This window comes from Phocoena phocoena, chromosome 3 (assembly GCF_963924675.1).
Source record: "Phocoena phocoena chromosome 3, mPhoPho1.1, whole genome shotgun sequence".
NCBI lineage: Eukaryota > Metazoa > Chordata > Mammalia > Artiodactyla > Phocoenidae > Phocoena > Phocoena phocoena.
The window spans coordinates 64,800,536-64,824,410 of NC_089221.1; the positions used below are offsets into that span (position 1 = coordinate 64,800,536).

Here is a 23,875-nt window from a genome sequence, read left to right on the forward strand (position 1 = left end):
CCCGGGGTCAGGAGCTATCACTCATTGTCCCATCCCTGCCCCCGTGGAAAAGCATTTCTAGATGTGTGTGTAGCATTCTGTAGAATGTAGAAGGATTTGGAAAATTACCATTAATTTTGATTTTGTGGGGAAATTTTGCCTAATGCAAGGATAGGAAATATTGTTCCACATCAGACTGGGTGAGCTGCCTCTTATCCAGAAGAGGTAGCAGGTGCCCATCAGAGAATTCAGATCACGTACAGAAAAATCGTCCTCCTTTCCTTTTTCAGATAGTTGGTTATAAAGTTGGGCAGAAAAAGAAATAATTGAGAAATTTAAAGTTTGTTCCTTTTGTTTTTTGGTGTTCTTTTTGTTAACCATTTCTAGAGCATTTACTGTATTTTCAAAGGCCTGGGTAGTACTGGTTTTACTGTCAAGAAAACTCTGACCAAGAGTATTAGATTTCTTGGTTTCTTTTATATATTGCCATATTTTAATTTTCAAACTGGTTCAAGTTATTGTCTCCCACAAACCTGCGTCCCCTCTCAGTTTCTAGCCTGTCTCTTTTCTTCTTGTCTCAGCAGTTTTTTTGAAAAACTCATTTAAATTTGCTTACTCTGTGGCTTCACCTGTTGCCGACTCCTCAAAGGACCCCATTCTTCTTTGTCAGAAGTCACCGTCGCCCTCCATACTGGCTGTGTGTCCTTGTTGCATCTTTACACCAGCACAAAAGCTGATGGCAGCAATGGGAGGGCTGGAGCTTACATAGCGATAAACACGGGCAGCTAGCGCTTTCTTGTGACTAGGCATTCAGACGGGGTGTTTCAGTGGGAAGAGGCTGGATTTTAGAATCCAGTGACCTTGCCATAAATTCCTGGCTCTGCTTTTACCATCTGTGACCTTAGGTGGCTACTGGACTTCTCTGAGCCTCAGCTTCCTCATCTGTAAAAATGAGGAATGTGTTTTATACAATTGTGAGAAATTAAAAGAAGTAACACCCAATGGTTCTCAATAAGTTTTGTTTTAAACTTAGTATATAATCATTTCTTCAAGAATCTAAACAGCACATATTTTTAAAATCCATGAGAACAATTCAGCTGACAGTCTTAGTTACTGATTTTCTTGAAAAGGGAAGGCAAAGGGAAGATACTGATTTTGCCATTCTTCATGTATTTTTTCATCATAAATAATGATAGACCTGCTAAGCTTCTTTTCCTCATTCTACAAGGATGTGTTTTTTCTCATTGTTACAGTTAATTTTACTTAGAGAAAATCTCAGGTTAAACTGAGTACGGAGAAGAACTTTACAACCCAAGGATAAGGATACACTTATAGAAAAATTTTTTTAAAAACGCACTATGCAAAATTTGTCCATTGCCTCATTAGTCCTTTCACATTTCTGGCCATGTGCTTTGAGTGGGAGCTTACCTCCTCATCACACACACACACACACACACACACACACACACACACACAAAACGCATGCATTTCCCCGCGATCTCTGACACCTCCCCCACCATTGCCATCGTGATATGAGTTTGAGGAAGGGGTATGGTGCAGTTTGGCAAGAAATTTATTTATTTTTAACATCTTTATTGGGGTATAATTGCTTTACAGTGGTGTATTAGTTTCTGCTTTATAACAAAGTGAATCAGTTATACATATACTGGCAAGAAATTTGTAACCTAGAAGTCCTTCAGAACATCTTTGCATTTCATTGACGTTTTGAAGGAGTTCTAGGTTACAAATTTCTTTATCTTTAGTGGAAGGTACCAGAAAGAATGCACTCTCATCCTCTGGATGGTGTGATATGAGGTTATATGTCTAGCATGGCCTTACCCATTTTTGCTACCTGAAAATGAGAGCAGAATTAAAGCACTAAAGAGAAATAGACATGGGCCAGGCTAACATCAGCCTCTGAATCAAACAGGATCTGAATCTAGAACTATCTCCTGATATATAAAATAGTAATTCCCTTTTTACTCTAAGCAAGTTTGAATTGGGTGTTCTGTCCCTTTGCAAACAAAAGATTGCCAACTAAGAGTCCATTAAGATAGGAGTAATTGAATGTACCTGTAGATTACTACACCAAATTTCCTACTATATACAGACTAAAGTTCAGTTTCCATAATTGTAGCTATTCTAGATCATACCTCAAGAATGAGTCTGTTAGTTTATAGACTCAGTGAATACTGTTATCACAACGTTCAGCACAGTGTATGTGCAAATCTGTTTGTCTGCATTAGCCTGTTTTTTTTTTTTTTCAGTTTACTAGCTAATAAGGCCTCTTCATATCAGGAAAATATTCTAGACTTGGTTCAGTGGACAACAGGGAGACATTAGAAGTACTTGGTGCTGGAGCAGTAACAAATTGGAGGGATATTTGAGATTACTCTTGAAGAGACAGCACCGTGCTCATTTGCAGGGTTTTGAATTACACATTTTTGGTGTTTTACTTGTTTGGAGGCTATCTTCTCCCCATTTGAAGAGCCAGCTCCATGAGTGCAGGGACCACATCTCTTGTTCACCCAATACCTACAGAGAACCTGGAACATAGGTTGACAGATGCTACCAAAAAGTTAACAGTATTTGTTGACCTAATGGGAAAAAGCAAGGAGAGACAGAGAGGCGTGAGGTTTCCCACCTGAGAAGTGGAAACCATGGTTGTTCCATTAAGTCAACAGGAAAGTTAGGGTGGGGAAGCGCTTGAGAGCAAAAAACATAAATTTGATTTTGGGATATGTTTTTTATGAGAGAAGAATGTGTCATTAATATGGAAATATCTTGTAAGAAGCATTTCTTACAAGGAATGAGGGATTTGGGGAAATGGTGGAACTGGAGGTGTCAGGTTGGAATATGTAGAAAAACCCGTGGGAGAGAATCATGTCCCCGAGGGAGTGAGAACTGGTTGGAGTCAGCTCAAGAACAGACCGGAAACCAAGGTATGAGGCAGAGGTGGACAACCTGGAGGATTGGGTGGAGAATGGGAAGAGTGTTTAGTGACAGAAACAAAGGGGGAACCATAAGAGGATGAGCGTCCTCTGCTTGTTCCTTCAGACATGTTTCAGAGTAAGGAATGGACTTAGTTATCCAGAATTTCTGGGGAATTAATGCAGGTGGTTTAAACATAGTGCTAATAATCAGATTGTCTGTATTAGTCATTTTCAAACTGTTTTATTGCAACCCACTCTCATACATTTTACATTTTGATCCAGGATACACACACACACACACACACACACACACACACATACAACTGGTACAAATTTTTCTCTAAAGAATACGTACTCTCACTATGTACAATCTACTCAGTTTTTATCTATTTCATTGTTTAAATGCTGATAACAACCAACTAAACTGATCTCACTGCCCATTAATAGATCATGACTGGAAGTTTTAAAAGCCCTGGTTTATATAATGGTCACATAGGAAATGTAATGAATTTGTGGAACGAGTACACTTTGAGAAAATTTAAATTCCAGTTAGATAAATAAAAGTTTTCATTTAACATCCATTACCGTATAAAACTCTATAATGGTGCTATGTTCTTATCGCTCTTCAAAATTTAGAAAAGAGAATTAAGAGGACAACACTTACTTTCCCAAAGTAGTCAAATAGCATCTTCTCTTGTAGCTTTAATAATATTTACCAAGTTGCAAGTAAAACTTAACGTATAAACTTTGTATCCAGGCTATGAGGTATAATTTAAAGCACTCTGGCTTTGGAAATGGGCAGACCTGGGCTCAAGTCCTGGTTCTGCCACTTATTAACTCTGTGACCTTTGTCAGGTTTCTTAACCTCTCTGATTTCCTGTCAGTGGGGGAAACAACATTTACCCTCCTTTGTCGCCATTGTTGTTGAACAAGCCACATTACTCATGGTCCTATATTTGGTACTTGGTGGGCATGCAATGAATGCCAATTGTTATTATTTCAAGGGTTAAAATATAGACCACTTGTTAAGCTCCTAGCACAATGCCTGGCACAAAGAAACAATAAATATGAACGATCTTTCCATGCCAACAACCAGAGTGGAAATACACTTGTAATCCAAGTGCACAGAAATGTACAAACCAATTATATGATTTTGTACTGCACATGATTTTTAAAGAAAGATATCTACCAGACAAAGTAAAGCACATGGATAACATTGACGCTGTTGGAGAGATTGAGTCCCATTTGTATAAAGTGAAAAATTATTCATCACTGTTGTGGCATTTTTCTTGATTGCCTCACTGATATAGTCATTAAAGTGATCTCAGTGCATTCATTCAATAAGCCTAAATTTATTAAGACCTACAATGCCAGGTACTGGGGATAAAATTATTCACAATAAGAAACAGGTTCTAGAAACGTGGCTAAAGTAACCAATAGTTAGCATATACTTTTCCTTCCAGGCAGCCCATGGACCACTGGCATCAATATTATCTCTGTGCTTTTTAGCTCTTCCTGGTTGTACCCTAACTTTCCTCACCAAGTCAGAGGATGGCCTAAAGATGCTTTGTTGGCATTAACAACAACTCCATGGTCCACGTCTTGGCGATCTACTTTAGATGTTAAAATACCTTCCCATGTTCAAGAATTCCTTGTCTTTGATAGTTTGTCCTCAGCTCTAACTGGACAAGTCCGTAATCCACCTACATGTAATCTTATTTCCATCTCACCATTATTTTACTTGCCTCTTACAAAGTAGGCAGTGAAGTTAGCTAAGTATCACATCATTTGAAGTATAAAATGAAAAATTTCCTCCTTTTCTCTATTTTAAAATTTCCATGCCTCCCTCCCCACTACTTTATTGTATGTCCTGCTTGTGATAGATTTCAAATACATAGTCATCATGGCAATATGGTGGAAAGATGCCCTTTATTCAGATACATAGCATCTGCAGACACTTTCAAATAGTTTTCATTGGGAGTGCTGCAATTTTTGCTAAGAAAAATAACTGCTGAGTGCCCGTGTGCAAAGCTGAAGGGCCTACAAAGATGCCTGAGATAAAATGCTTTCACCAGGGAGTGTATAGTTTAATCAGAGAGATGTTGCATCTACCAATTGCTGTAAGGGAGAGAATGACTTACAAGGTGTCTGGGGGTAGGACCATAAAGTTGAATCTCATTCTTAAATTCACACATACGGTGATTTGGTTCTTATCACTTTTCCGGATGGCTTTGGTTGCCCAAATTAGCTTGTTTGACCAGTGCCTACAACTGAAAAAAAGACATGCATAAATTGGAAAGACAGGAATCTCGGGGTGACAGTATTCCAGATGTGTGATGTTAGTAAAACAAACTCTTTGGGTATCTGTGGAGTTTGGTTGTGCTGTGACACTTGACAAGCAAAAGATGTTTAAAGCTCCACAAAGATTTGCTCTTTGCTCTTCTAAAAAATGGCATAAGAACTTCTTGGGGGTGGATCCATGATTTTGGGACAGAATCCCTTCTACATGGATATTGCCACCAATTCGCTATATGGTTCACGTTTAAATTCAGAAATAAATATTGCCCAAGCAGCCTCCAGCTTAGATGGTAGTTTGCAATAAAGAGGAAATCTGGCGAGTTGCAGAAAATTGTTGCTCTGATCACAGAGCTTTAAAATCTGTGAAAAGTGGGAATCTTTTTCACTGCTTGATCAACAGATGGAGGTCTTTGATCTTAGAAACACTCTGTCAATTCTATTTAAACCACCAACTTAGAAGTTCCCTAAACCAGATACATAAACTAGCTATCTGAGGGGCATACCTGTAGTAAATCCTGATAGATCAAGTTTTATTAACGGGGCTGCTGCTCACTCATTAACTGAAGTTGCCTTAACTGTGCTCTCATGTGCTCAGCTGATACGGATGGTCTTGCTGTAATATAGCACGTGGGTCCATGCTCCCAATCAGATAGCCAGTCTCCCCTCTTTCCTGTTTTCTACCTCTTTGTTTTTTTATATTTTTTAACATCTATATTGGAGTATAATTGCTTTACAGTGTTGTTAGTTTCTGCTGTATAACAAAGTGAATCAGCTATACATATACATACATCCCCATATCTCCTTCCTCTTGTGTCTCCCTCCCACCCTCCCTGTCCCACCCCTCTAGGTGGTCATAAAGCATCGAGCTGATCTCCCTGTGCTATAGCTGCTTCGCACTAGCTATCTATTTTACATTTGGTAGTGTATATATGTCCATGCCACTCTCTCACTTCGTCCCAGCTTACCCTTCCCCCTCCCCATGTCCTCAAGTCCATTCTCTACATCTGCATCTTTATTCCTGTCCTGCCCCTAGGTTCTTCAGAACCTTTTTTTTTTTTTTTTTTACATTCCATATATATGTGTTTGTTTTCTACCTCTTTAGCTCTTTGTACTGCATTTGGGTAATTTTCTCAGATGTGTTTTTCAGATCTCTTTACAGTTTACTCTTTATTCAACTGGGTCTAACCTGTATTTATTTATAATATCTATCTCTGTTTTAAATTTCAGCTTGTCTATTTGTCAACAGTAATTGAAAGAATAATTCCATTAATTTGAAGACATTTTATGTGATTCTTGTAAAATCTGACTTGAAATATTTTAAATTCTTTTCACATGTTTTCAGTTCCTACTTTTATATCTTTAGACTTTATAAACATCCTAATTTTAGGATATTTGAACTAGAACTATTGCATAGTTCTAGTTTGTGAAATTCTTGGTGGGGGGGTGGGGGGGCGCTCCCGATCCCTTTGTCTACAGACCCTTGTTCATGGTGGATGGCTTGTGTGTTTTGTACTCTGGGATTGTGAGGTTTTCTTCAGAGGCCTTTCTTGTTGGTCATCCAGTATAGGCTGAGGGCGAGCGTTTGTCTCTCCGGAGCGGTTTTGTGTGTGCTTTTGTCAGGGCCTCCGGAGTTATCACTGGCTGGGGCCAGCCAGTAGTGGTTCAATCTGGGCTTCGAACCTACATGAGGTGCGCCTGTGGTTATCAGTTCTCAGGGAGCCTTTGTTTCACCCTCACTGAGATCCAGGCTAAGACAGTCAAGTTTCTTAACTGTCTCCTTTTGCAGGTTGGAGAATTTCTTTTCCTAATCCTCTCTTGGGCAGAGGGGATGGTCTTTTGAGAGTTCCAACTTTATGTGGGAGTCTCAGTTCTAACTCTGGCACTCACACTTCCTGGGCCTTTGTCTCCTGAATCACGTGGATTTACAATCCACATCTCCTGTTACCAAGACTGGTAAACTGCTCTCCTCTTAAGGCAGACAGCAATAATTCAGAGGCTTAGTTCTGGTTTTCAGATCTCTCTGTGTGTTTGACCCTGGAAAATTCCTTATTTTCTTGAGAACTCAGCTGTGCATTTTAAAAGATATTTATTATATTTTACCCAGAATTTCTAAGCTTCTAATAGCAAAAGGTTTTTTCAGGATATCTAGTCTGCCAAGAGCACATCATCATCCTCTGACAGTGTCTGCTAGTGGGTGGAATATGCCTGTCTACAGTCAAAGAGGAGTATGGAGAAGGGGCCCCTGCCCTTTAGAAGCTCATGGACTTTTTTGTCTAACTCATTCATAGGTTCTGATGACTGTTCGTTCAGTCTTTCACTGAATCATCCTTACATTTGTAGCATATTCAAGTAAATAGTTAGTTCCTACTATCCAAGCTTTTGTTCATTTATTCAGCAAATGTATATTGTGTCCAGCATCTGCTACATGCCGCATATGTGCTCATACTCAGCAAAAACATATCTGATCCTTATCTTCATGGAGGATGCAAATAATCACATAAATAAATGCAAAATTGCAAATGTAGCAAGTGTCAGAAAGTAAATGTGCATGTTGCTGTGAGATGTGCAATGGGGGATTTACCCAGCTCAAGCCAGAAAGGGCTCGTTTGGGGAAGTGACATAAGAGTGGCTTTCACTGAGTGAAAGACGGTATATGCAAAGGCGCTGGGTTGAGGATGACGGGCTGAAAGAAGGGTGGTTAAATGGAAGAGGAAATAGAAGAATATGGTCTCAGAAAAGGCTGAGAGGGAGCTAAGAGGCAAACCATGGAAGATGTTGTAGGCTGTGTGAAGGAGTTTTGTATTTATCCTGAGTCATTGAAGGGCTTTAAACAGGGGAATGACAAATCTAATATGCCCTTTGGAAGATCTTTCTGACTTCAGAAAAGAGAACAGGTTTGAGGGGGCAGGAGTGACAATGAAACTAGTTAGGAGGCTGTTGTCAGTGGACTAGATAATAATTGCTGGAGCTCGATGCCAGTTTTGGCTTTGTGGATATGACGACATGGACAGATTTGAGATTTATTTTGCAGGTGAAATTATCAGGGAGAAGAAGAGAGATGGCCTAAGAACAATTCCAAAGTTTCAGGCTTATGTAACTGGATGGCTGATGGTGTTCCTTTACTGAGATGGGAACACTGGAAAAGGACAAGGTTTGGTGGAAAGGCATTCGGTTTTTATTTTGTACATATTGAGTTTGAGGTTTTTGAAACATCTAAGAGGAAAATATCAAGAGGCAGTTGGATATATGGGTCTAGAGTTCGGAGAAGACATCTTGGGACATAAATATGTGAGTAATTTTTTATAGGTGATCATTAGATGAGATTTCCTATGGAGAGATGATAGATATCCCTTGAATATAGAGACATGGAGGTTATTGGTGACTTTAATAAGCTCCCACTATTTTCTCAAGTGCCATTCTAAATGCTTAACATGCACTAACTTAATCTCCAAACGAGTCTCTGAGGTTGGTACACTCATCCCACGCAGGACGTGAGGAAACGGGTCACCAAAGAGGAGCCATAACTTACATAGTAGGAGAACAGGGATTTGAACCCAGACAATCTGGCTGTGGAGTTCATGTTCTTAACCACTATGCTATACTGCTTCTCAATACGTGGGTGCACAAGAAAGTAGTTGTATCATCTGTGAGCCAAGGCTCATCCATCTACAGATATTGAAAATGTTTGTGGTTATATAATGCCTTTGGAGCAAAAGTATAAGCTAATGTTGTTTCAAGTACTTGCTCCTCTGCCAAGATGTGTCATTTGTGAGTTTCATTAACCAATGTCCCAAAATAAGTGACCTTTTCCAGGTCCCTGGGGAGTGGCTTTAACTACATCATGTGTGTGTTTCTTTTCCTCCTAAGGATTTAACAACACCGAGAGAACATGTGACAAAGAGTTTATCATACGTAGAACAGCCACCAATCGCGTACTGAACGTCCTCCGTCACTGGGTCTCAAAGCACGCACAGGTAATTCAGTGGCCTCGGTAATTACTTTCAAGGATTTGTTTTAAAACCAACTTTTTAAGTCATTACAACGCCTTCTGATTCTCTGGAGTTGGAGTCTGAAACCTTGAAATTGGAACATAGGAAGGGAAGAAGCTGGAGGGTGGGCATACAGATCGAAGCAAACAAACGTGTAGTGCTAACATCTGCTGTTTCAGATCTGCAAAGGGCACAACACAAGAGGTCAAGCAGGGCTGCCCTCTGCCCTCATCTCTCAGGCAACAACACCCACTGCGGACACTAGAGCTGTGGCAGGGCCACTGTCCCCTGCCACCCGGGAGCACTGTTCACAGGGCCCTCTCCGTAAGTGGAGTTGGCTCAGCTGGGGTGGTACCTCTTGGAAGTAAACAGCAGGTGCCCCTAGAAGTAAGCAACATTCTGGTACCAGACACTCTGGCATCTGGTCAGGGAGTGTTTTCTCAGCCCAATTCAGAAGATACTTTGCCTCATGCCCTTTGATGTTTTGGTTTCTAGAACAGTTGTCTCTTGAACAATGTGATGGTTAGGAGTACCAGCCCCCTGCACAGTGGAAAATTTGCATATAACTTATAGTTGGCTCTCTGCACCCATGGTCATGTGATATATGTGGTTCTTCCATATCTGAGGATTCAACCAACTGCAGATTGTGTAGTACCGTAGAACTTACTCTTGAAAACCATCCACATACAAGTGGACCCATGCAGTTCAAATCTGTGTTGTTCAAGAGTCTAATGTACTCTGTTTTTAAATTGCATCACGCTGACAGGACACCTGCTTGTTATCTATTTGTGTGTTTTCAGTGCAAGTTTATAGAATTTATATGGATTTCACCATCTCACAAAATAAAGCAAGGGCCCCCTTTGCCTCATTGATTCAAGGCATGAATTGTGCCAAACGATGCCCCCACGGCCAAATAAAGGGTGGGCCCTCCTGGACACTGGCTGGCTAGCACCCAGCAAGGAGAGTTTGAGAGAGAGAAGGGGGCCCTTCATGGCTCAGATCAGAACACGGGAAACATAAAATGTGAGTTAGCTAATGAGTAGAGAAAAAGAAAAAATGTAAGAAATTCCCATGGCTCACTTCATCATATTCTCAGAGGTCTACCGCCTGGCCCTTGGTAATGACCGTTCATCAGAGAGAGTCACATGAGGGCCAGGCTTCTGAAACCCCTCTGGCAAGACAATTCACTAATTGGAAAAAGTGGGATTTGGACCTCACCACCAGTTAGCCTGTGACAACTCTTAAATACTAATTAAAATAAAAACGAAGACAGCACATTAAGTAAAGTATGTAAACATTTCATCTTACACATCTTTAGTCAATAAAAATGGATCCCGTATGACCCAAATTCTGAGAACCATCCTGAGTTCATTGAAATGTCTAGTCTCTCTTTTCCACAGTCTCAGTGAGCTGCTTTGAATCCCTTTTGCCTCATTGCAGATAAAACATGAGAGTGATGTTTCTCCTGCACCTGACTGTCCATCCCATCATCTCTAGTTTTTGACTCAGAGTTTTGGCTTCTGATTCCTGGATCCGACAGCGGCTTAGAGATGCAGAGTAGTTTCAATAGACAAAATTGAACAGATGCTAATTTGCTCTCTTCCCCTGTCACAGCTTGGCCCCTGCAAGTTCATGCCAAGACTCAAAGTCACAGCCCCGGTTTCCCTGGCCCCAGCTCCCTCCTCTCCTCCACATCTTCCCTCAGGAGCTCTAACCCTGCTTCCCCATCAGCTTCACTTTCCTTTTATCAATCCCCAGTGCCCTCTTTTTCTTTTTTTATAAATTTATGTACTTATTTGTTTTTATTCTTGGCTGCGTTGGGTCTTCGTTTCTGTGCGCGGGCTCCCTCCAGTTGCCGTGAGCGGGGGCCACTCCTCGCCACGGTGCATGGGCCTCTCATCACAGTGGGCCTCTCCCGCTGCAGAGCATGGGCTCCAGGTGCACGGGCCTCAGCAGTTGCGGTATGTGGGCTCAGTAGTTGTGGCTCACAGGCTCAGTAGTTGTGGCCCATGGGCTTAGCTGCTCCATGGCATGTGGGATTCTCCTGGATGAGGGCTCGAACCCGTGTCCCCCGCATTGGAAGATGGACTCTTAACTGCTGCACCACCAGGGAAGCCCAGTGCCCTTTTTTTCTAATCTCAACAGGGATCCCTCACAATTCACGTATAACTCTTATAGTAGCTGGAAAAGTACCACAAATCAAATTACAGTAGGCTAGGGTTATTTTACTTTTGGTAAAGAGAATTCATAGATGGGAAGAGATTGGTGTGCTGAATCCGTCACTCATAATTAAGAGATTTAGAGCAAAACGTTATCATCTGATTTGATAGCTACCTTGTACACGCATGTATACATGTGTGCATACAGGCAATATCAAGTTGAATAGCACCAAGCCATTGGAATAGAAAATGGATTGATGTGAAAGCAAGAGTCTCTTTATTCAGGTTGTCCTGGTGGCCTTTAGTTCTAATCCAGAAAGCCCCTAGGTGTGGTCTTTTGTTTGGACAATTCAGATACTCTGCAGCCTGTGACTTCAGATGTGCTCACACATGGGTAAGCGCTTTGTAATCAGTTCCCATTAGGGGACCACAGCTTCCCAGACCCTGTCCACATCGGGGGGTACATTGCTACATGTGTGGATGGTACAGATTGCTCAGGCATCCAGTCTTTTCTCTTGTCAGGATTACGGTATAAAATTTAGACCCCGACGTGCCAGAGGCAGTTCTTACCACTCACTCATTTGTCTTTTCTTACCTTCCCTGCATGAGTGAGTGGATTGTGGGGATCTGTGGTTAGTGTTCGATTGTCCTGGTATAACTTCATCATGTGCACAGCCTGTCACCTTTCCTCATTCAGCCGAGTTCTCCATCATCCTCTGGGTTAGCGCGTGAGGTGCAGGGTGTTTCTGTAACATTTCTGCTTTTTGGCAAGTGCTTTAGGACTTTCTTTGCTGGTGTCAGTGTCGAGGTCTCCTTTCCTCCCTTTACTGATTTGCTTTAGGCTTGACTTGAGCCCAGGTCTGTCCATTCCAAAGCCAGAGTGCTTTTAATTACACCTCATGGCCTGGATCCAAAGTTTAGACTTTAGGTTTCACTTGCAAGTTGGTAAACTACATTTACAAGAGAAGTTGCTATTTGACTATTTGGGGAAAGTCAGTGCTTTCCTTTTAATTCTCTCTTCTGAATTTTGAAGGGCAGTAAGAGCATAGCACCATTATAGAGTTTCATATGGATTTTAAACAAAACCTTTATTTATCCCACTGGCATTACAAGTAAAATGTAATTAAATTCAATTTTAATTACATTTTATTTTAACTGTAATTAAAATTAAAATGTACTCTTTCTCCAAATTCATTACATTTCCTATGTGACCATTATAGAGACCAGACCAGTCCTAACCTCTTAATGGAGAGCAGGATCAGTTTAGTGGGTTGTTAGCAAGAGCAGGTCTGGATTCGTAAATAGTTCCAGTGGACAGAGCTGGTTCAGCTCACCGTCCTAGAGGCCCCATTGTGTGCCCAGCGTCTCCTCTCACCACTGTGGCACAGCCCCAGCCAGGTGAGTTAGAGGAGGTGCGAGCGCGGCCCCTGACTTGAGGGACCCTAAGCAGGGTGACCACCACGGTGCTTAAAGAAGGATTAACAGCACAGCTTGATGCCTTTATTCAGGTTTATCTAAAGGTCTCTACTCTTCCAAAGGCAACGTCCAGCTGTGACATGAGACTGCTGGTCTGAAAACTTGGGCTATAATCTGACTCTGCCAGGTCGTCTTTGGTTTTCACATCACAAATGAACAGGCTGGGACAAGAGGGGTTTTGTTATCTGATTCATTCAGTATCAGTTGAGTCCATTTAAGGAAGAATGTAGCATTATTGTGGCTACCTGAAGTAGTAGCTTCTAAAAAACTGAGTAGGGAGTTGTACTCATTTCACAAAGCAGTGCAGCATGCTGACAATTGCATTTTTTCTCACATGGTAGACTAAGTAGGGACACCATTGCAATTTGTAGAAAACAGGAAAGCCACAGCGAAACAAGGTGTAAATCTGTCTCCAAATGATCTAGAAAATCGAGTCTCCTACAAAGTATTGGATATCATGCATTTATTTCTCATTTCTCATCAAAGGTAACTAATATCGGCAGATACTACCTTGAACTTATTTCAGGAGAAATAAAGAGCTGCAGAAGTATGGGTGTCGGTTCTCCAGAGATATAAAATTTCCCTAGGATGTCACCTTCAACTCTCCCCATGCCCCCAGAGGTAGTGCTAGAATGCCATTTCTTCTCCTGGAATCTTCTAGCCTTTTCTTTAGTATTTGGTAAAGCTAAGATGTTTTATTTTTTTCCTGATTCTAAAAATTTTCAGCTGTGAACATACTCTGACCTGATTGCTCCTCATTTTGTAGTGCTTTTTCACTCATTTTTTTCCTTCCCTGTTGAAAGTGAAGCCACAAGGCCGAGCTGAGTTTCTCCCATATGCCTTGTCTATGCATCGCAGCCCAGAGTCGGGGAGGACCTGTGTTTTTCTTCCAGCTCCGCCATTATATCTTCTCTGGGGCCCTGAGCTGGTCACTCAGTCTCTCTGGGCGCTAATTTCCCCCTCTAAAAAAGAGAACAACCATCCCTGTTTTACCGCACCTAAGGATGTGGTGAGAATTAAAGGTGACGTTGGATTAAGAAGCAAGAAGGACGTAAAGTACAACATAGGTGCCTATGACTATACCCCTTCCAGCTGAGGCCAGGAGAGATACACACTTCCTCTCCCTCCAACCAGCCTGGAAGCTCCGTCCAGATAAGGATCTTTGTATCTCCTTTCACTGGCTCTGCAATGCTGAGTACGTGGTAGAGGTCCAGTAATAGTTGTTGAGTTTATATTTTAATGTTGCTGTTGTTCATTCTCTCCAGGAAGTCATTTTCTAGCCTTTAAAGTTTCCAAAGTCAGCCAAGACAGAGACTACAACCACTAGTGGACCAGAAATCAGAGCTGTGTGTAGAGAGACTCTGAGTAAAGGAAGTGTTTTCACTAGGTGTCCAGACCCTTCTTAAGGGTGTCCTGCCGGACAGCCTTACATGGCATTCACACAATTCCAAGGTGTCTGTATATTTCAGGACTGTAGAGCTTTCTAAAAAAATTTTTTAATTGAAGTATAGTTAATGTACAATTTTTTTTTTTTTTTTTTTTTTGTGGTACGCGGGCCTCTCACTGTTGTGGCCTCTCCCGTTGCGGAGCACAGGCTCCGGACGCGCAGGCTCAGCGGCCATAGCTCACGGGCCCAGCCGCTCCGCGGCACGTGGGATCCTCCCAGACCGGGGCACAAACCCGTGTCCCCTGCCTCGGCAGGCGGACTCTCAACCACTGCGCCACCAGGGAAGCCCAATGTACAATATTGTATAAGTTACAGGTGTACAATAGAGTGAGTCACAATTTTTAAAGGTTATACTCTATAGCTATTATAAAATATTGGCTATATTGCCCCATGTTGTACAATATATCCTTATAGCATATTTTATACGCAGTAGTTTGTACCTCTTAGCCCCTTACCCCTATATGGCCCCCCCTTCCCTCTCCCTACTGGTAACTACTGGGGTATTCTCTATATCTGTGAGTCTGCTTCTTTTGTGTTGTATTCATTAGTTGTTGTATTTTTTAGTTTCCACATATAAGTGATATCATACAGTATTTGTCTTTCTCTGTCTGACTTATTTCACTTAGTCTAATACCCTCCAAGTCCATCCATGTTGCTACAAATGGCAAAATTTCATTCTTTTTTATGGCTAATATTCCATTGTATATATATGTGTGTGTGTGTGTGTGTGTGTGTGTGTGTATCTCACATCTTCTTTATCCATTCATCTGTTGATGGACATTAAGTTGCTTCCATATCTTGGCAATTGCAAATAATACTGCTATGAACATTGGGGTGCATGTATATTTTTGAATTAGCGTTTCTGCTTGTGTCCTCTGTGCACAGCCAGGGAGGGACTTGGAGGCTGGCTATAAACAGCTCAGATCTACACTCAAGTCTCTGTGGAAGGTCTCGTATGTATAATCTACAGCAATTTTGATTTTCCTGAGTTGTCTTATTGATCAACTAATTCTGAAAAAATTCTCTGTCCACTTGTTTGTGGGATTTTACAGACCATGGAATGGCACTGATAAAGGAGCCTCCAGCTGTGTCCACAGGTTACGATTTGCTTCATCAGACAAGGGATACTATCTGAATGACAAGTGACTGAGAATGAAACAGTCATTTATTTTCTTAATTCTAGGCTAAAGGAAATTAGCCTACATGTTTTAAAAGTGTAAGGTCAGGGCTTCCCTGGTGGCGCAGTGGTTGAGAGTCTGCCTGCCGATGCAGCGGACACAGGTTCGTGCCCCAGTCCGGGAAGATCCCACATGCCGTGGAGCGGCTGGGCCAGTGGGCCATGGCCGCTGAGCCTGTGCGTCCGGAGCCTGTGTTCCACAACGGGAGAGGCCGCAACAGTGAGAGGCCTGCGTAAAAAAAAAAAAAGTGTAAGGTCAGACTGAAATGGCCTACTTACCTAAAAATCTTCTTCCCAAAGGAATTTATGGAGGGAATATTGCTACTCCCTTTTCAGTTTTCTCACCTCCTTCATTCATTTACTAATAAGAACTGAGCCCCAGAGTGTGCCAGACACTGGGGTAGACGTGAGCATAAGCAAAACCCAGACACTGGCTGAGTCGGGGTAACAGGCCTTAAGTCCCCAGCAGAGAGGTCTCCAAAAATCCCAACAAGTGCCACAAAAGGAGGAGCTGGCCACTGTCCCATCCACCACATCCAGTGGGAACCAGCGCCAGGCTCCACCTGCTCCAGAACATCAGGTTACCTTCCTTCCCTGGAAGGTCAAAGTGTTAGCAAGAAAGCAGAGAGGAGGTCGTGGAGAGAGAAGGGGCCTCCCATGTGGGCTTCTAGGCTTGAGGCAGGCTAGGCAGAGGCAGGAGGGAAATGGCTTATTCTGGACTGAAATGGAACTTGGATTAATATATTGGATTGGACATTCTGATTGAAGAGATTGTTCTTGTAAGTAAAGCTTCTGGATGACTTTAGTGCCCGCCCTAAAGGGTGGGGAAGGATGGCCTACAGAGCAATTTAATGAGATCTATGAAAAATAGTACCACCGCCTGATTATTTCATTATTGTTCATGGTGCAGGAAGTATAGGTCGCCTTGGCAAGAGTAATTTCACAGACTTTATCAAAATAACTCAACTCTTATGTTTCTAACTCACTTCAGTCCTCTTATCTTCATTGTATGATGGACCAAGAGCATATTTAGCTGCTGATGAAGAACTCCTAGTTTATATGCTTTTTTGCATTTTATTGAGATATTACAGACTTCAAGTAAAGGGCACTGAACATGGGTATAACTCAATGACTTTTTACCTATGAACACACCTGTACAACTCCCACCCTGAGCAAGAAATGGAACATTTCTGGCATTGGAGAAGCACCTCCCAGTCAAATGTCTCTCTTGCTGGGCATTGCTCAGTTTTCTGTTACTTTTAGTATTGTTCTTATTGATATTATATACTTGTTATATATCAGGATTAAGCCCTTTATCTGCCAATTACATTCATTTCCCCCAGTTTGTTCTTTTTAAAAAAATTTTTATAGTTGATTTACAATGTTGTATTAATTTCTGCTGTACAGAAAAGTGATTCAGTTATACGTATATTGAGTTGGCCATAAAGTTCATTTGGGATTTTCTGTAACTTTTGGCCACCCCAATATATACATTCTTTTTTATATTCTTTTCCATTATGGTTTATCACAGGATATTAAATATAGTTCCCTGTGCTATACAGTAGGACCTTGTTGTTTACCCATTCTATATATAATAGTTTGCATCTGCTAACCCCAAATTCCCAGTCCATCCCTCTCCCACCTCCCCTCCCTCTTGGCAACCACAAATTTGTTCTCTATGTCTGTGAATCTGTTTCTGTTTTGTAGATAGGTTCATTTGTGTCACATTTTAGATTCCACATATAAATGATATCATATGGTATTTGTCTTTCTGACTTACTTCACTTAGTATCATAATCTCTAGGTTCATCCATGTTGCTACAAATGGCATTATTTCATTCTTTTTTATGGCTGAGTAATATTCCTGTGTGTGTGTGTGTATACATATATATATATATATATATATATATATATATATATATATATATATATATACCACATCTTCATTCATAAATGTCGATGGACATTTAGGTTGCTTCCATGTCTCGGCTATTATGAATAGTGCTTCTATTAACATAGGGGTGCATGTATCTTTTAGAATTATAATTTTGTCCAGGTATATGCCCAGGAGTGGGATTACTGGATCATTCGGCAGCTCTATTTTTAGTTTTTTGAGGAACCTCCATACTGTTTTCCACGGTGGCTGTACCAACTTACATTCCCACTAACAGTGTAGGAGGGTTCCCTTTTCTCCCTCTCCAGCATTTATTTGTAGACTTTTCAATGATAGCCATTCTGACAGGTGTGAGGTGACACCTCATTGTAGTTTTGATTTGCATTTCTCTAATAATTAGCAATTTTGAGCATCTTTTCATGTGCCTATTGACCATCTGTATGTCTTCTTTGGAGAAATGTCTAATTAGGTCTTCTACCAGTTTTTCGATTGGGTTGTTTTTTTGTTGTTGAGTTGTATGAGCTGTTTGCGTATTTTGGAAATTAAGCCCTCGTCAGTCGCATCATTTGCAGATATTTTCTACCAGTCCGTAGGTTGTCTTTTCGTTTTGTTTATGGTTTCCTTAACTGTGCAAAAGCTTGTAAGTTTGATTAGGTCCCATTTGTTTATTTTTGCTTTTATTTCTATTACCTCCCCCAGTTTTTTCTTTTGCTTTTAACATTGTGTATGATACTTTTAAAATTTATATTCATAAGGGTGTAAGTATGTATGCATTTATAAGAGGGTTTTATATATACTTTATCATAGAAATATATACAGACATATACACATACTCACACAGACTCTATTAGTCTTTTATTAAAAAATATATTCTATAATGCTATTTGTATGCTATTGTATATTAGCTGCATGGTAGGGTATAAAAATAGGTCAACTTAAAAGGAGGCAGTTATGAGGTGACAGTGTCACTTTATAGTCATTCTTACTTGTATCCTTTACAAACTAGATTAACTACCATACATGTATCAAGGAAAGGACAAAGAAAGGACAAACCTAGTAAATTTTTATCATCCACAATTGATTGTCAGAGTGAGAGAGTGCTTAGGGAAAACAACAGCTTTCAAAAACTCTAATATGAAGCCTATTGTATTTGAGTAGCCCAAAATAATCTTTTAAACGGAAAATAAATATTATTATATAACCTGAAAAAATATATTCTATAATACTTTCTGAACACAATTAACAAATAAATGTCGTTTGGGGTATAAAACAGGAATTAGCAGCCCTCACAGCCCCACTCTGTAGTCACTTAGAGCAGCAGAGGTGAAAGTTCTTACGCCTCCAAAAATCCTAGTAGGAGCTGAACCCAGGCCGTCTGTCCATGTTCCATGGATCCCGAGCAGAGGGGCCTTCAGAATCTTGTTGGAAAAGTAGGATGATGTGGGTAAGAGCACAGGCTTCAAAGTCAGAGTTGCCTGGATTGAAACCCTGCCCTATCGTGTGTCAGCTCTGTGGCTGAGCAGACTGTTTAGCTCCCCCAGGCCTCCATTTCTTCTTCTATAAAGTGGGGATGGTACTACTTACTCCTTGTGGTTGTGAGGGGTTACGGAAGGTAACTCCTGTTAGAGTAACTGTTCTAGGTGGATGCTCAGAACACTACAGATGGCTGCTCTTGGTAGAGCCCTGTGAGGGTGCATCTGGGCTGAACCCAGGCTTTCAGACAAAATGCCATTACCCCTATTTGACCAGTGAAGCCGTTAGGTCTCAGGGAGTTTCGATCAGCGCTGCCCAGTGAACTTTCTACAGTGGTGGAAATGTTTTACGTGCGTAGCATCCAGAGTAGTAGCCTCTGGCCCCGAATGACTAGTGGCTACAGAATAACAAGCACAGTTCCAGGCCGCTCAGAAGTTCAACAGTGAGCCAGACCCAGCTCTGATGTCTGGCTCAGAATTCTTTCCACACTCCCCTGCAGTGCCCCGTTCCTCGGAAGCAGAAACCTGGTGGATGGTCCCCGCTATGGCCCCAATGAGCCTGCTGAAGAGGGACACACCCATACTGGGCTTATGTAGACAAAAGCAAAACCTTTATGTAACATTGGTGTTGGGGTTATAAATCTGACAGAGAGGATGATGGCTTTTTCCCAGTAAGAAAGTACAATGAGCATCCTTAGGCTTGGTTTGGGCCTGCAGCCCCAGGCCAGCGGCACAGTGAGAACATGCCCTGTTGACTTATTGAGGCAGAAAAGTGGGTGCTGCTGTGATGGCCAGTGCTTAGTATGTTCAAAGACCTCAGGGATCAGGGTGTCCTAAAATGGGAGTTTATCATTTCATCTCCTGTTTCTTATTTTGACAGATGACAGGGGGCCCTTTTAAATTTTTTAATTTGTTGACATTGCTTAGTAAAACACAAAATCCAGCATCAGATTAAAGCAGTAAGTTCAGATTTATCCTTTGCTGCAAATCTGAAACAGAGGTTGGGCCAGGACAAGCACAGTACAGACTTTTGTTGTGGGCGGGAGAATGAAATGCATAAAAAAGAACCAACTACTGAGCTCCCATCGCCTCGACGGACAGCTCTCCGCCTGCTTCCAGCCCTGTCCTCCCCTCTCCTCGGGCTCAGCCCCCTTCTTGTCTATACTCACTCCTACCAGTCTGCCGTGGAGGACTTGCCCTGTCCACATGCACTGCCTAGTGTCTGCTCTTGGGCCACAGATCTTCTTTCCACTCACAAGGCAGCCTTCGGAGTAGGGTTGCCTGACCTTGGAGCTCTCTCAGGAGAAAGAGTGCTTCCCTGTCCACAGTACTGTCTGCCACACGTGGGTGCTTCCTGACCTCACACTCCTGAAGATGCCCAGAACTTTACAAACGCCCCATTCCCGAATCCTCACCACAGCTGGATGAGATTTCCCAATGTCCACTCCCAGGGGAGATGTGTCCCTGGCACGAGCTGGGAGGAGAGGTGATGGGATTCCAGGCAAATGATCTCTGGGCCAGCCTGAGGTTTGAGATTGTCTTAGTTACAATATGGGACATAGCATCCTTTACGGGAAATTGAAAACCTAACCCCCCACCTAGAAGGCAGTTTCCTCTCTGAGGATGCATTCTGAATGACAGACTTCCAGTGTTTTCAAAACATTCTTTAACAATACTGTATTGTTAAAGCAGTCTTCAAATACTAAGTCCTTTACTCCTCGCTCCAGCCTTTTGAGAGAGGGAAGGTATAATCCCAGCTTTGTAGGTGGGGAAACTGAAGGCTGCAGATGAAACAGCTTGCCCAAGATGATGCAGGTGGCAAGTGGCAGAACCAGGTTTCGCACCCGGGCTGCTGGCTGCCCAGCTCAGGCTCTTAACCAACAATCTCACAGCCTTGCCATCTCTCCAGCCAACGCTTGGGATGCAAACCACTCAAAATGTAAAGTAAAAAGCTACTTCTGACTCAAAACAGTGAGCGTATCTTTGTTAGCACTGACACTGCTTCCCCTCTCTAAGTCTTCTCTTAGAAAAGTTACTTTCATCCTAGACTCTGTGTCACTTAGACAAAGGATTTGTATTTGCTAAAGGTTGATGGGGGGCAGAGCCCTTTCTTTCTCCCTTCCAGAAACCACTGCAGTGCCTCCTGCCTTCAGACAGCGATTAGCAGGCTCCTGTGTACCAGTCTCCACCGGTCACTGGCCAGGGCAGGAGTTGGGGCTGGTGCTGTCCACGGTCACAGGTCAGAAAACCCCCGCTATTCTCCAGGCCTCGGGACCCCAGACAGTCTCCCACTATCCCAGGTGGATCGGGATGCAGCCCCACCGCTCAGGGGCCCCTAAGTACAAGGAGCTTCTGGGCCTTCCCCTGCCAGTGGGTTCTTGCAGCGGTGGGGGGGGGGGGGGGGGATGCCGGGAACAAGAAGAGAGAATTCAGTCACAATGTGAGATGCTGGCAGCTATGAAAAATTTATTTTTAATGATAAATTAGTCATCTACTGCTTCAACCTTGCAAATGCTTTTATAAAAATCAACAAATGGGAATATAATCCGTGGGCCACATACTTTTTATATTAGCCTCGTCCTTATTAATTGGTCCCCATTTGCTTCTAGCTGTCCACACCAACACCGTTGACCTCTGAATGTCTAAGCTATGAAATCCCAAACATCCACCAGGTACAAACCAGCGTTTGTTCACAAGCTCAGACTTCCCACGAAGGCAGCCAAAATGAAATAGGAAATGCTGTCTTCAGTTTAATCAGGACAGCAACTTAAAGTCCTTTCGGCTCCTGCTGATTTCCTGGACACATAGCTGGTACTTATTTTCACCTATGTGTTGTTTTTGACATTGTTCTCTCCTCTGCTCAGAAGAGCATCACATTTCACTTTAATTTCTGGGTCAAAAAGGACTCACGTGAGGAGAGAAATCTGGAAACCTGAATTCTAGTCTGGATTCCAGTATGTGCTGACTGTAAATTTGTAAAATTGGCCTAATGATCTGTATGGGGTTCTTCTGCAGAAAAGAATGATTTGTCAAATTGCTCTAGAAAATATATAAGAAGCTATTATCTGATAAATATGGGTTCTCTTTATTATTATTTTTTTTAATCTTGAAGACAGATCCTAACTCTTTTTCTCTGGTCCAAGCAAACAACCAAGTAAGAAGATCCTAGTTCCTTGAACTGCTTACCAGAGCTTTTTCTTATCTTTTACGCATCCCTGTTGTTATCCTTTAAACTCTCCTTAAGCTTTCCATGCTTGTCTTCTAAAAAATGCTTGGCAATGGGGCTTCCCTGGTGGCACAGTGGTTGAGAGTCCACCTGCCGATGCAGGGGACATGGGTTCGTGCCCCGGTCCGGGAAGATCCCACATGCCGCAGAGCGGCTGGGCCCGTGAGCCATGGCCGCTGAGCCTGCATGTCCGGAGCCTCTGCTCCGCAACAGGAGAGACCACAACAGTGAGAGGCCCGCGTACTGGAAAAAAAAAAAAAAAAATGCTTGGCAAGACATTTACAACAGGATTTATTCAAGTCAGTGTGAAATAGAATTAAGAGTTTAAGAAGCCAGCGTCTTAAATGGAACTTATTTTCAGTTTCCATTAGTTGCTGAGACAGAAATTTAGTTTTCCCTTTAGAACTAGTGGGATTCTTTAACCTTTTGTGGATGAAGTTTATTGACAGAGAAAATGTGGAGACGCACACATGGGATTTTATGTACTTTGATAGCTTCTTATCTCTGCTGTAAGAGTTTTCTGATGAAAGTGCCACAGGGGGGTCCTCATTTTTCCCAGTTTGCATTCTGCATGCTCATAATCACTCTTGGACCTTGGAAGCGTTTCTGGAGACCATGGCGTGCAGTTGAGTCCTCAGGACTAGCAACCCTCCATCACTTTAAGTCACCTTAGGACTCCAAGGAGCCCGCTTAACATTGTTACATCAAATTTTTTTTTTTTTTTGCGGTACGCGGGCCTCTCACTGTTGTGGCCTCTCCTGTTGCAGAGCACAGGCTCCGGATGAGCAGGCCCAGCGGCCATGGCTCATGGGCCCAGCCGCTCCGTGGCACGTGGATCTTCCCGGACCGGGGCACAAACCCGTGTCCCCTGCATCGGCAGGCGGACTCTCAACCACTGTGCCACCAGGGAAGCCCTACATCAAATTTTTCATTCGGGTCTAAGCTTTTGTCTCACCTGCTGCCATTTTCTCTGTGTTTCTCTCCTCTCCACTCTGCTCCAAGTCTGTCACCAACCTATATTTCATCTCCTGGTATAAAGTTTCTCTCTGGATGGATGTCAAAGGTTCTAATTCTACCACATTCCTATGACTCTGAGTCTCTTCTCTGGGGGGGAAACCGACCAGCTGTTTATCAGTTTTTTCCCCTCATGAATCCAGGAAGGGAGAACAAAGCATAGCTTAGAGAACACATTCTAGCATTTTCCTAAAGCTTTTATTCGAGTTAAATTTTCTTGGCATGTGGCATTAATTAACTAAGAAGGTTATAAAATCAGGATTAAAATCAGGTCCTTCATTGACATATATACACTACCAAATGTAAAATCGATAGCTACTGGGAAGCAGCCACATAGCATAGGGAGATCAGTTCTGTGCTTTGTGACCACCTAGAGGGGTGGATAAGGGAGGGTGGGAGGGAGACACAAGAGGGAGGAAATATGGGGATATATGTATATGTATAGCTGATTCACTTTATGAAGCAGAAACGAACACACCATTGTAAGGCAATTATACTCCAATAAAAATGTTAAAAAAAAAAAAAACCCAAACAAACAAAAAAACCCCAGGCCCTTCCAAACTTTTCTTTCTCCCTCCAATCCTTGCCATAGTCTTGAAAGCTACAATCCATATCAATTAACCACCTATCTAGAAACCAATGGAAAACACAGCATGTGGAAAAATTCTCTTTTTTTCTGATAAATGCTTTTTAAACAGGCTGATTCTCTTTTGAACCCTAAATATGTAAGCTTGGGAGCTATCTGATTTCAAGGTAGGGCAATATTTAAAATTCTTATACACACAGCTCTTCAGGTCTAGAGGCTGAATTT

The 23,875-nt window shown here is 42.1% G+C and overlaps 1 protein-coding gene across 1 annotated transcript in view; it reads left to right on the top strand.

The window, feature by feature from the left end:
* RASGRF2 (Ras protein specific guanine nucleotide releasing factor 2) overlaps positions 1 to 23,875 on the top strand; it is a 234,112-nt gene that overhangs the window by 174,380 nt on the left and 35,857 nt on the right. The window contains exon 18 of the mRNA XM_065874125.1: positions 9,078 to 9,184. Coding sequence (XP_065730197.1) covers positions 9,078 to 9,184 — 107 coding nt within the window. The remainder of the gene's footprint in view (positions 1 to 9,077; positions 9,185 to 23,875) is intronic.